The following is a 14,708-nucleotide window of genomic DNA, read 5'->3' on the forward strand; positions in this document are numbered from 1 at the left end:
TTTAGGACAGAGCCATGGAGACAGTGTTCTGCTTTAGGACAGAGCCATGGAGACAGTGTTCTTTAGGACAGAGCCATGGAGACAGTGTTCTGCTTTAGGACAGAGCCATGGAGACAGTGTTCTGCTTTAGGACAGAGCCATGGAGACAGTGTTCTGCTTTAGGACAGAGCCATGGAGACAGTGTTCTGCTTTAGGACAGAGCCATGGAGACAGTGTTCTTTAGGACAGAGCCATGGAGACAGTGTTCTTTAGGACAGAGCCATGGAGACAGTGTTCTTCAGGACAGAGCCATGGAGACAGTGTTCTGCTTTAGGACAGAGCCATGGAGACAGTGTTCTGCTTTAGGACAGAGCCATGGAGACAGTGTTCTTTAGGACAGAGCCATGGAGACAGTGTTCTGCTTTAGGACAGAGCCATGGAGACAGTGTTCTTTAGGACAGAGCCATGGAGACAGTGTTCTGCTTTAGGACAGAGCCATGGAGACAGTGTTCTGCTTTAGGACAGAGCCATGGAGACAGTGTTCTGCTTTAGGACAGAGCCATGGAGACAGTGTTCTTTAGGACAGAGCCATGGAGACAGTGTTCTTTAGGACAGAGCCATGGAGACAGTGTTCTGCTTCAGGACAGAGCCATGGAGACAGTGTTCTTTAGGACAGAGCCATGGAGACAGTGTTCTTTAGGACAGAGCCATGGAGACAGTGTTCTGCTTTAGGACAGAGCCATGGAGACAGTGTTCTTTAGGACAGAGCCATGGAGACAGTGTTCTTTAGGACAGAGCCATGGAGACAGTGTTCTTTAGGACAGAGCCATGGAGACAGTGTTCTTTAGGACAGAGCCATGGAGACAGTGTTCTTTAGGACAGAGCCATGGAGACAGTGTTCTTTAGGACAGAGCCATGGAGACAGTGTTCTTTAGGACAGAGCCATGGAGACAGTGTTCTTTAGGACAGAGCCATGGAGACAGTGTTCTTTAGGACAGAGCCATGGAGACAGTGTTCTTTAGGACAGAGCCATGGAGACAGTGTTCTTTAGGACAGAGTCATGGAGACAGTGTTCTGCTTTAGGACAGAGCCATGGAGACAGTGTTCTTTAGGACAGAGCCATGGAGACAGTGTTCTGCTTTAGGACAGAGCCATGGAGACAGTGTTCTTTAGGACAGAGCCATGGAGACAGTGTTCTTTAGGACAGAGCCATGGAGACAGTGTTCTTTAGGACAGAGCCATGGAGACAGTGTTCTGCTTTAGGACAGAGCCATGGAGACAGTGTTCTGCTTTAGGACAGAGCCATGGAGACAGTGTTCTTTAGGACAGAGCCATGGAGACAGTGTTCTTTAGGACAGAGCCATGGAGACAGTGTTCTTTAGGACAGAGCCATGGAGACAGTGTTCTGCTTTAGGACAGAGCCATGGAGACAGTGTTCTGCTTTAGGACAGAGCCATGGAGACAGTGTTCTGCTTCAGGACAGAGCCATGGAGACAGTGTTCTGCTTCAGGACAGAGCCATGGAGACAGTGTTCTTTAGGACAGAGCCATGGAGACAGTGTTCTTTAGGACAGAGCCATGGAGACAGTGTTCTTTAGGACAGAGCCATGGAGACAGTGTTCTTTAGGACAGAGCCATGGAGACAGTGTTCTTTAGGACAGAGCCATGGAGACAGTGTTCTGCTTTAGGACAGAGCCATGGAGACAGTGTTCTGCTTTAGGACAGAGCCATGGAGACAGTGTTCTGCTTTAGGACAGAGCCATGGAGACAGTGTTCTTTAGGACAGAGCCATGGAGACAGTGTTCTGCTTTAGGACAGAGCCATGGAGACAGTGTTCTGCTTTAGGACAGAGCCATGGAGACAGTGTTCTGCTTTAGGACAGAGCCATGGAGACAGTGTTCTTTAGGACAGAGCCATGGAGACAGTGTTCTGCTTTAGGACAGAGCCATGGAGACAGTGTTCTGCTTTAGGACAGAGCCATGGAGACAGTGTTCTTTAGGACAGAGCCATGGAGACAGTGTTCTGCTTTAGGACAGAGCCATGGAGACAGTGTTCTGCTTTAGGACAGAGCCATGGAGACAGTGTTCTGCTTTAGGACAGAGCCATGGAGACAGTGTTCTGCTTTAGGACAGAGTCATGGAGACAGTGTTCTGCTTTAGGACAGAGCCATGGAGACAGTGTTCTGCTTTAGGACAGAGCCATGGAGACAGTGTTCTTTAGGACAGAGCCATGGAGACAGTGTTCTGCTTTAGGACAGAGCCATGGAGACAGTGTTCTGCTTTAGGACAGAGCCATGGAGACAGTGTTCTTTAGGACAGAGCCATGGAGACAGTGTTCTGCTTTAGGACAGAGCCATGGAGACAGTGTTCTTTAGGACAGAGCCATGGAGACAGTGTTCTGCTTTAGGACAGAGCCATGGAGACAGTGTTCTTCAGGACAGAGCCATGGAGACAGTGTTCTTCAGGACAGAGTCATGGAGACAGTGTTCTTTAGGACAGAGCCATGGAGACAGTGTTCTGCTTTAGGACAGAGCCATAGAGACAGTGTTCTTTAGGACAGAGCCATGGAGACAGTGTTCTGCTTTAGGACAGAGCCATGGACATTTACATTTTGTCATTTAGCTGAAACGCTTTTATCCAAAGCGACTCACAAGTTCTGTACAAACAAGTCATCAGGAAGGAGACCACGTATCGATTTATCGATAATTATTAGGGGTGTAACGATGCGACCTCACAACGATTCAATTCGATTACGATTCTTCAGGCAACGATTCAATGAAACATGAAATCTCTACATTTGGCCCACGATTCGATTCGATACATTTTCTATCAGTTAATTCCCCAAAAAAATTTTAATACACAAAATGTGGCTGGGGGAACTGATTCACTCAGCGTGAATGGACTATAGGTCAATAAAAACAATACACAAAAAAATATATATTTCTAAATGTTTTTTTTAAGAAGCTCTTTAACCCTCTGACACACCGAGGGGTTTAACTCAGAGGCTCAGTCTCTAAGCTAGCACGAAGGTAACGGTATCATGTGAAAATAGTAAGGGTGTAACGGTACACAAAAACCACGGTACGGTACATACCTCGGTTTTGAAGTCAAGGTTCGGTACGGGTGTTCAGTACAGTGGGGGGAAATTTGGCTTCCCATGTTCCACTCAGGGGTGATGCAGTGTGCAGTAACTAATTGTACTTGTAGGGCCGTCAACGAATATTATTATTTTTTTTTTATCCACTTTTTCTCCCCATTTTCAATCCATCCCAATTTCATATTATCCAATTCTTCCCTCCCCTGTCTTGAACGTTGCTAGACTATGCCTCCCACTGGTCGGTTGTAGTGAGGATAGAAGCCTTGCATCACGTGTCCCCTCCGGTACACGAGGAGGCAGCCTGTCGCATCTTTTCACCGCAGCAGCTCCAACTCTCAGTGGCGAGGAGTAACACGTGGGAGGCTCACGCTGCCCCCGCTACTTCCTGCTTCCGCCGCACCGGCGTCACCAAACCGACCTGTAGGAGTCGCTGTCCACAACGTCCAATCCCCACCCACCGGCTTTCCCACCCTCTAACACTTGCCAATTGGGTTAGTATGAACGACCGGCCAGCCTGTAGCAACGCCGAGAGCTGGGCTCGAACCCAGCGTCTCCTACATTAGTGGCGAGCGCCATGCCCACTGCGCCAATCAGCCCGCCCTGTCAACGAATATTCTATATTGAAATTAATAATCGACTTTTTACACCCCTAGAAAATAGACAACCACCAAAACGTATACAATGGCACCAACCCCCATCATGCTAGCTTGTGATTCAAGTGTGTGCGCTCGATTAGATCCATTTACAATGTAAACTTCCCAGTTTCTGGACTGGAGTAGTGGTTGTGGCCGAGGTCTGCAGCCACTGGTCTCACTGGGATGAGTCTGTCCTCTCTGCAGCCACTGGTCTCACTGGGATGAGTCTGTCCTCTCTGCAGCCACTGGTCTCACTGGGATGAGTCTGTCCTCTCTGCAGCCACTGGTCTCACTGGGATGAGTCTGTCCTCTCTGCAGCCACTGGTCTCACTGGGATGAGTCTGTCCTCTCTGCAGCCACTGGTCTCACTGGGATGAGTCTGTCCTCTCTGCAGCCACTGGTCTCACTGGGATGAGTCTGTCCTCTCTGCAGCCACTGGTCTCACTGGGATGAGTCTGTCCTCTCTGCAGCCACTGGCCTCACTGGGATGAGTCTGTCCTCTCTGCAGCCACTGGTCTCACTGGGATGAGTCTGTCCTCTCTGCAGCCACTGGTCTCACTGGGATGAGTCTGTCCTCTCTGCAGCCACTGGTCTCACTGGGATGAGTCTGTCCTCTCTGCAGCCACTGGTCTCACTGGGATGAGTCTGTCCTCTCTGCAGCCACTGGCCTCACTGGGATGAGTCTGTCCTCTCTGCAGCCACTGGTCTCACTGGGATGAGTCTGTCCTCTCTGCAGCCACTGGTCTCACTGGGATGAGTCTGTCCTCTCTGCAGCCACTGGTCTCACTGGGATGAGTCTGTCCTCTCTGCAGCCACTGGTCTCACTGGGATGAGTCTGTCCTCTCTGCAGCCACTGGTCTCACTGGGATGAGTCTGTCCTCTCTGCAGCCACTGGTCTCACTGGGATGAGTCTGTCCTCTCTGCAGCCACTGGTCTCACTGGGATGAGTCTGTCCTCTCTGCAGCCACTGGTCTCACTGGGATGAGTCTGTCCTCTCTGCAGCCACTGGTCTCACTGGGATGAGTCTGTCCTCTCTGCAGCCACTGGTCTCACTGGGATGAGTCTGTCCTCTCTGCAGCCACTGGTCTCACTGGGATGAGTCTGTCCTCTCTGCAGCCACTGGTCTCACTGGGATGAGTCTGTCCTCTCTGCAGCCACTGGTCTCACTGGGATGAGTCTGTCCTCTCTGCAGCCACTGGTCTCACTGGGATGAGTCTGTCCTCTCTGCAGCCACTGGTCTCACTGGGATGAGTCTGTCCTCTCTGCAGCCACTGGTCTCACTGGGATGAGTCTGTCCTCTCTGCAGCCACTGGCCTCACTGGGATGAGTCTGTCCTCTCTTCAGTCACCATCACTGGTCTCTCTAGTCTAGTCGATAACTAAATTCTAAATAACTTTTCCGGAAAATATTAGGGCAATTTTACATTTCCTGGGGGAAAATCTAAAATTGCCGTCTGGACATTTTCCAACGCTGCTAAGTAGGGCTGAGAGACGATTATGCCATTTGGAAGAATCGATAAATCGAGTAAAAAGTATCAATAAATATTTTGATTAGTATACAAAAACAAAATGTTTAAATTATTATTTAAAAAATTTGTATTATTTTTTAAACAACAAATTTATGTTTATTTTGCAGCAATTCTTTTGTAACATCTTTAGTGTTACAGATTTACCAGAACGACCACAGTGATCCTCCTCATGTTACAGTCTGGTCTCTGGATGTGATGGAGGAGTGCGCTGCTTATTGAATGTTACAGTCTGGTCTCTAGATGTGATGGAGGAGTGCGCTGCTTATTGAATGTTACAGTCTGGTCTCTGGATGTGATGGAGGAGTGCGCTGCTTATTGAATGTTACAGTCTGGTCTCTGGATGTGATGGAGGAGTGCACTGCTTATTGAATGTTACAGTCTGGTCTCTGGATGTGATGGAGGAGTGCGCTGCTTATTGAATGTTACAGTCTGGTCTCTGGATGTGATGGAGGAGTGCACTGCTTATTGAATGTTACAGTCTGGTCTCTGGATGTGATGGAGGAGTGCGCTGCTTATTGAATGTTACAGTCTGGTCTCTGGATGTGATGGAGGAGTGCGCTGCATATTGAATGTTACAGTCTGGTCTCTGGATGTGATGGAGGAGTGCACTGTAGTGTTGTCACGATACTGGAATTTCGACTTCGATACGATACCTTGAAAAGTACCATTTCGATACCCAAAAAAAAATATATATATATATATATATATATATATTTTTTTTTTTTTTTTTTTTTTTAACAAATTTAGCTTTTGTTGCTGGTTGATTCTCCTCAGCTTCGAGTCTGGTACTAGAAGATAAATATAACACTTTTAAAACCCTTTGTTTATCTTTAGATCACACATTTAAAAATAACTGTTCATCTCACTTCAATCATTTTTATTGCAAATGCAGAACATGGTATTTTCTCAAGCAGACAGATGTAAACACTGTAATCTGTGTTGCATGTACCTCACAAACTGAACAGTTAGTAACAGTTTTTATTTAAAGATAACGAGAGCAAGCGAGAGAGAGAGAGAGAGAGAGAGAGAGGTAGCGGTAGAGAGAGAGAGAGAGAGAGAGAGAGCGAGAGAGAGAGAGGTAGCGGTAGATGGAGAGAGAGAGAGAGAGGCTATGCTCGGAGCATTTTAGTAATGTTACATTTTCAACAAGATTGCTGCTATTTAAACACTTGGTGAAAACGGGGTAACGTTAACCTTATGTCGACTGTAGTATTGTATGACCTCGACATAACGTTTACACGTTAACGTTACTCCGTTTCCATGCAGTATTTATAACGGTGGCCAGCTAAGCTAAGGGAGCTAACTGCTAGTACTACTAACGTTAGCTCCCAGAACGATAGCCAGTTAGCCCGCACCAGCCTAGTACTACTAACATTAGCTCCCAGAACGATAGCCAGTTAGCCCGCACCAGCCTAGTACTACTAACGTTAGCTGCCAGAACGATAGCCAGTTAGCCCGCACCAGCCTAGTACTACTAACGTTAGCTGCCAGAACGATAGCCAGTTAGCCCGCACCAGCCTAGTACTACTAACATTAGCTGCCAGAACGATAGCCAGTTAGCCCGCACCAGCCTAGTACTACTAACGTTAGCTGCCAGAACGATAGCCAGTTAGCCCGCACCAGCCTAGTACTACTAACGTTAGCTGCCAGAACGATAGCCAGTTAGCCCGCACCAGCCTAGTACTACTAACGTTAGCTCCCAGAACGATAGCCACGACAGCTAACGTTAGCTAATAATAGCGTTGTTTACAAACTGAAGACAGGGCTGCGCTGCCCGGCTGTGAGAGGGAGGAGGCTGCAGGCAGCAGCTTGTGTCTGTTGCTCTGAGCGAGGAGGAGGAGGAGGCGGAAGGGCGCTCTGGCAGCGCGTCTGTCTGTCAACAACTTGCGGGAGCAAGCCAGCTGGTACCGATACTGCAGAAAGTATCGGTACTTCGGGAAATGAGTATCGAAGCCGTTTTAAATATTCAGTATCGATATGTATCGATACTTCGATATTTTTGACAACACTAGTAAATGAATGTTACAGTCTGGTCTCTGGATGTGATGGAGGAGTGCGCTGCATGTTGAATGTTACAGTCTGGTCTCTGGATGTGATGCAGGAGTGCGCTGCATATTGAATGTTACAGTCTGGTCTCTGGATGTGATGGAGGAGTGCGCTGCTTATTGAATGTTACAGTCTGGTCTCTGGATGTGATGGAGGAGTGCACTGCTTATTGAATGTTACAGTCTGGTCTCTAGATGTGATGGAGGAGTGCGCTGCATGTTGAATGTTACAGTCTGGTCTCTGGATGTGATGGAGTGCGCTGCATGTTGAATGTTACAGTCTGGTCTCTGGATGTGATGGAGGAGTGCGCTGCTTATTGAATGTTACAGTCTGGTCTCTGGATGTGATGGAGGAGTGCGCTGCTTATTGAATGTTACAGTCTGGTCTCTGGATGTGATGGAGGAGTGCACTGCTTATTGAATGTTACAGTCTGGTCTCTGGATGTGATGGAGGAGTGCGCTGCTTATTGAATGTTACAGTCTGGTCTCTGGATGTGATGGAGGAGTGCACTGCTTATTGAATGTTACAGTCTGGTCTCTGGATGTGATGGAGGAGTGCACTGCTTATTGAATGTTACAGTCTGGTCTCTGGATGTGATGGAGGAGTGCGCTGCTTATTGAATGTTACAGTCTGGTCTCTGGATGTGATGGAGGAGTGCGCTGCTTATTGAATGTTACAGTCTGGTCTCTGGATGTGATGGAGGAGTGCGCTGCTTATTGAATGTTACAGTCTGGTCTCTGGATGTGATGGAGGAGTGCGCTGCATATTGAATGCACAGTGCAGAGTTGCAACTTGCAATTCAACTGAATTTACATGAAATGGGGATGTTTTAACTTAAACATGCCACAAGACCTAGTATTATAAAGTAATTTTTTATTATTATTATTTTTTTTACACATGCAAACAAATCGATAAGTGATGCCACTTATCGATTTCACGCAGTTATGGATAAATTGATAAGTACATAGTCTCAGCCTTACTGCTAAGTACAACAAGCGATAGACTAGGGCTGACCCAAATGCTGCAAACCTTCAATTGATGCCATGGTACGCCAAAAAAATAAAAAATGTATTACCAATCCCAAAATTATCATATTATATAATCATAAAATAATCCAACATTCATTTTAAAAATCAGTTCTTCTCAGACCCGAACATTTAGTCATGAATTTTCAGAAAACCCATCTGCCCTATAGCTCTTATTTACCACTCTATGACTGAAGCTGGAGCTTGGAAGCTGCTAGTAACTAGTAGAGATGACTAGTGTAATCCATTACTCCAGTACTGCCTCGAGGCATGAGTAATCCATTACTCCAGTACTGCCTCGAGGCACGAGTAATCCATTACTCCAGTACTCCCTCAAGACGTGAGTAATCCATTACTCCAGTACTCCAGTATCCTGTACTCCCTCAAGACGTGAGTAATCCATTACTCCATTACTCCCTCAAGACGTGAGTAATCCATTACTCCATTACTCCCTCAAGACGTGAGTAATCCATTACTCCATTACTCCCTCAAGACGTGAGTAATCCATTACTCCATTACTCCCTCAAGACGTGAGTAATCCATTACTCCATTACTCCAGTATCCTGTACTCCCTCAAGACGAGAGTAATCCATTACTCCATTACTCCCTCAAGACGTGAGTAATCCATTACTCCATTACTGCCTCAAGACGCGAGTAATCCATTACTCCATTACTCCCTCAAGACGTGAGTAATCCATTACTCCATTACTCCCTCAAGACGTGAGTAATCCATTACTCCATTACTCCCTCAAGACGCGAGTAATCCATTACTCCATTACTCCAGTATCCTGTACTCCCTCAAGACGTGAGTAATCCATTACTCCATTACTCCCTCAAGACGTGAGTAATCCATTACTCCCTCAAGATATGAGTAATCCATTACTCCAGTACTCTGAACTCCCTCAAGATATGAGTAATCCATTACTCATATCAACTGAACTCCAGTGTTTTTTGAGGGTGCTCGATTAAAGAAATACACATTATTTGGTGTCCACCAAGTACGTCCACCGAAAATGCTTGTTTTGCCACAGAAACAGAACTCTCGCTCTGAACTCCCACAAGGCGCGAGTTGTTGCAGGAAGAAACCCTGCAAGCTGTGGAGCACAAGGAGGGTTCGTAGGATAGTACGCCAATGTTAGCGTGAAAGGTTTGTTAGTAGTGATGCACGATATATCGGCCGATATGGCAGTTTTTTTACACATCGGTATCGGTCCGATATCAAGATATGGCTGATATTAAAAAAAATTTAAAAGAAATTTAATCTTTTTTTTCTTTCTTTTTACATGTTTGGCCTTAAATAGTTTCAAAATATCTGTCATTTCTGAAAATAAGTTACAAAAGTATATAATAAAAAATAAAATAAAAGCGTTTTGGAAAATAGCTCTATTTGATTATCATAAAAAAGTGTTTTCTATACAGAGATATCGACATCGGTAAATATCGGTATCGGCCAGAACAGCAATATTAATATCGGTTATCGGCCACAATTTTCACATCGGTGCATCACTATTTGTTAGCTATCTTAGCGTTATCTAAAAGATTTAAAAAAAACAGCGGTTCAATTGTGCAAATGTCACCCACTCAGGGTTCATATAATCGGTGCTGTTGATACGGACATGCCGTTCCAGGAGGGGGTCCTGCAGTTATTACAAATGGTAACTGACTGTTTTGACTGACAATAACGCCTAACAAAATAAATTGTTTGGTTCCTGTTGGTTGTCAGTTAAAGCCATGGGTAGATAGGGAATTATTTTATTTTATTTTTCACGACAACATGGATGCATGTACTCTGAGTCTGCCAGCATGTTTAATATCCATAATACTAAAGGTTAAAATACAAAGACACTGTACTACAAAAGTACAATGTACAAAGGTTAGGGATGCCCCGATCGATCGGCCACCGATCGTTATCGGCCGATACTCAGTATAAATATGCAATCTGTGAATTCCGATAATGAGTCATATTCGCCGATCGCGGAAACCGATCAAGCGAAGCTCTCACTCGCTGTCTGTCTCAGACACACACAACCTGCAAACTGCCGCTGCTCCTCCTCCCTAGCCCCGCCCGCCCCCGTGTAGAGTTTGTAAACAAAGAGGTGCGGCTCCTCTGCTCGAGTCTGTAGTGCATTCGACCTGCGCTAACGTTAGCTACCTAGCTATCGTTACTGTTTAAACAAAATTACCCAGTCAACTATTCACGTTTAGTAGGCATTGTCTAACGGTATTTAGCCGGCTAGCTACCGATAGCTCCTGATATCAACAAATGATCCAGAAAGTCTAGTAGTCCATGTTCATACCTCCGTTAGCTTGCGTTAGCTGACGTTAGTTTACTGTTCAAAACGAAATGTCCCATTGAACTAAAGTTCTGTCTTAACGTCATCTAGCCGGCTAGCAGTAGCTACAGATAGCTCTTGATATCAATGTCTTATAACATTGATTTAATGCGTATTCGAGCTGAGGGCTTGCTGAATGTGAAATGACCAAAGCATAACGTTACCAATAGGGTCCCGCTGCAGCGCCGGAGAATCCTTTTTGGAGCTGGAGGCTACTAGAGTACACACAGACAGTGGAGCTGTTTGCAGATAGCGAGCATTTTGACTTGTTGCGTGGTGGCGATGTCTCGCAGATAATACAAGTACAAGTCTAATTATATAATATATATATTTTATTAAAAAAAAAAAAAAAAATTATATAAAATAAATTTTAATTTCTTTTTAATCAAAAACAATCGGTATCGGATCGGTATCGGCCGATATGGCTCACGACGATCGGTGATCGGTATCGGTGGCAAAAAACGTGATCGGGGCATCCCTAACAAAGGTAGTAGTATTAAAAATGCCACCCCTAAATACTACTCACTAAATATCCTGACGTTAGAGAGCTGTGCAAATATTGTGAAATACTTGCTTTTTATATCTCATTATTGACATGGACTGCACTTTTTTACTAAGATTTAATAAAACTTTATTGAAAAGAATAAATAAAAAATCTACAAACAAACTTATCGGGTCGCACATAAATCGGCAGGGTCGGTCGGCAACCGGAACCAAACCATTTATTTTGCATGGCCTAAGTGTCGGGTATATCGCATGACTGACAAATCATTTTCGAATAGTCTACTGTTCTTAAGACCGAATATTAAAAAATTCGCCCCGCCCCCCCCTGAAAAAATTAAGAATAATAATAATAATAATAAACATGAAAGTTATTTTCTGTTTCAGTTTAGATTCAGTTAAAATGTTCAGTTTCAGTTCAATTCAGTTATTCTTTTTAATAGAATGGATCATTAAAATCAAAGGGTATTGCACATAAATAGGCACTTCAGATAATCCTTCAGAACGTTGATCAGCTCAGCTGACCGACAATAAATCTAAATGACACCGTTCACCATCGTAGCCCATAATAATAACAACATTGCATTGGCCTATCAACCGCTTTTAATAAACAAACAGAAACAGTAGCTTGTGCATCTTTTAGATCAATTAGGCTATGCAAATTAGGCTGCCTCTAAATATAAAAATGTGTTAAATAAGAATGGTTTGCTTAAATTTTTTTTTTAATTATATATATTTTTCGACTCCCGACATGAAAATCGAATGTGGAGACGGACACGACTATTAGAAAATTAGAAAATTCTAACTCGTCCCTTATCTGTGTGCGTGTCTCGTCTCCGTATTGCTGCCGCCATGCGCTTTAAGATGCCTTCTAAAAATTGATTTCCCTAAACAATTAGTCAGTCATTAGAATTACTCGATCTGGGAAAATATTACTCGTGCCCATCCCTAGAAGATAGTGGTATGAGACGTGAGCGGTGCTGCAGCGTACACAAGGTCCCGTCGTCACTGGAGCGTGAGGAGCCTCGTCAACACAGACGTCTTTACGTTCACTCCACACGGCGCGTCCATCAAGCGTTTCTCCCGCTTATGTTCTGGGGGTAGAACTCTACCTCGTTTTTGCATTTTGTTTGCATTTTGTACTTTAGTTTTGTATATTGTGTATTTTGTGTTGGTCTTTATTCTTTTTACCGTTTTTACCGTATGAAGCACAATCTCTGGAGGCTCATACGGAACCAAGCATTTATGTAATGTACAATGTACCTTATATATTAATGTGAGAGATAAAAACAGAAAACTCACTTTAGGTGGAATGAAGAGCTCCAGGTAGTACTCCTCTCCCCGCTCCCCGCCCTCCTTGTCACGCTCCCGCAGCACCAGGCGGCACTTGTGCCAGCGGCCCCCCCTCCAGGGCACGTTCCCCCCGCTGGCCAGCGGCTGCACGGGGCCCGTGTGGGCGGAGGAGGCGCTGCTGCTGTCCTGGTGCAGGAAGGAGAAGCCCGCGAAGCCGTGGCTCCCGGCGAACTCGTCGCTGGACGAGCTGACGCTCACGCCGCCCTCCCGCACCAGCCGCCCCACCTTCTTGGGCGTGGCCATGGCGGCGGCCGCCGCGCTGCTGGGCGGCAGCGAGGAGGAGGCGGAGAGGGACGCGGCCGCCGCGGAGGAGGAGGAGAGGGCGGGGGGCGGGGAGCGCGTCAGCCGCAGCTTCTCCAGCCGGTGGCTCCACTTCTCCTTCTCGCCGCCCTCGCCGTTGCTCCGCCGCCGGTCCCGCGCCGCCTCCGTGAGCGAGAGGGAGGTGGCGCTGCTGGAGGAGGAGGGCGGCAGGGAGGAGGAGGAGGAGTGGGGCAGGGACAGGGAGACGGGCATGGTGGAGGTGGGCGTGGGGGGCCTCTTGGCGGAGGCGGCGTCCTGCTGCCCCATGGTGTAGCTGTAGCTGGAGGGCAGCGGGCTGGGCGTCAGGTCGCTGGACGAGCTCCTCCAGTGCAGGATGCCGCGCACGCTGCGGCCCACGCTGCGCAGGGAGAAGCGCTTCTTCAGCTTGCTCCTGGAGGAGGAGCTGGGCGTGGCGGCGCCGGAGGAGGGCTCAGTGTTCTGGGGCTCCGCCTCCCGCTCCTCTTCCCCGACAGACGTCACCCCGAGCCAGCTGTCCTCCTCCTCCACGGTGGCCTCCCCGTTCCCGGGCACCGCCGCGGCCCCCCCCCGCTCCTCGCGCCTCCCGTTGTTCCCCCCCACCGAGGAGGAGCAGGACGAGGAGGAGGAGGGAGGCAGGATCTGGGTGAGGGCGTAGGAGTCCTGGAACCGGTCCCCGCTGCGGGTCTCGAACACCAGCCGCGTGGGCGCAGGCTTCGCCGGGGGTCGCGCCGGGTTAGCGGGCGCACAGGAAGGGAGGCCCGCTCCCACGGACGCCTCCTCTTCCAGGGAAGTGGCGTCCGACTGGGGAGCCCAGCTCCCCCCCGCCTCCTCCTCCCTGCCGGCGGCGGCGCAGCCGGGCGGGGCGGCGCCCTCCAGCTCGCCCTGGAAGTGGCGGACGAAGCGGTCCGTGAAGCGGCGGCAGAAGGCGGCGGCCGAGTCCGCAGAGTAGTGGGGGTTCTCCAGGAGGAAGGCGCGGAAGTGGCGTGCGAAGTCGCCGGCCGCCATGCGGGCGTGGAGCTCACAGAACTCGGTCCAGCTCAGGCAGGGCGAGGGGGACGGCGTGGGCGTGTCCGACAGGGAGGAGGGGCGGGCCTGCTGGGGCCCGCCCGGGGGGGGGCTCGCCAGCGGGGGGAGGGGCGGCGGCCGAGGGGACAGGGGCAACAGAGAGGGGGACGGAGGGGAAGGGGAGGAGTTAGTCGCCCGGGGGCTGGGCGGGGTTAAGAGGGAGCCGTTCATTTTGCTGAGCGGCCGGGGGTGGGGTGGGGTGGGGGGGGTCGGCTGACGATGGATCAATCACCTCTTACTTATGACAGACACCTGGAGTGATTGCACAGCTGGGGGTAATTGACCGGAGGCAAACACGGCACATTGGTCTAATAAGTTACGAATGGGTGTGAACTTAAGTGCTGCACTCGGCTCCATCTAAAATTTACATTTAAAATGACACGGGAACAAAACGACGTGTGGCGGAACACCTGGGAGGCTAGAGAAGCTGTTCGCTACATACTTTCATACACGTCTATAGTTCAACATTCTGAGGAGGGAGGGAGGGAGGGAGACGCGGCGGGTCGGACGAGGTGATGGATAGAGGAGCTTCACCGTTCACCCTCGGTCCAAAGCAACATCATGGTCACCATCTGTTAAAACATCAATTACAAATATCAATTACAATTACAAAAAGGCTAAATAACGAGTTTTTGCACGTTAGTTAGCTAATGCACGATAAATGAGAGCTATATAACCGACCATGTTGGCTTTGGGAATGGAAGATCTAGTTTATAAAAAAATAAAGGAAAGATGACCAACGTGTTGTTATTATAAGCATTATTATTAATCGGACGAGACAGTCTCGTAGTAACGTGGCACTGCTACTTGTAATCCATTAACTCAGTTAGTTACACCACATCGACTTATAGCTCGGGAAATTATTACAA

At 47.9% G+C, this 14,708-nt stretch overlaps 1 protein-coding gene across 1 annotated transcript in view; it reads right to left on the bottom strand.

Moving 5' to 3' along the window:
• sh2b1 (SH2B adaptor protein 1) overlaps window positions 1-14,010 on the bottom strand; it is a gene marked incomplete at its 5' end in the record, with an annotated part of 66,249 nt that extends 52,239 nt beyond the window's left edge. The window contains one exon of the mRNA XM_084325733.1: window positions 12,445-14,010. Within this exon, the coding sequence (XP_084181859.1) occupies window positions 12,445-14,010 (1,566 nt within the window). The remainder of the gene's footprint in view (window positions 1-12,444) is intronic.
• Window positions 14,011-14,708: the final 698 nt, after the last annotated feature.

The sequence above is a fragment of the Notolepis coatsorum genome (assembly GCF_963971535.1).
Source record: "Notolepis coatsorum genome assembly, chromosome: 12".
NCBI lineage: Eukaryota > Metazoa > Chordata > Actinopteri > Aulopiformes > Paralepididae > Notolepis > Notolepis coatsorum.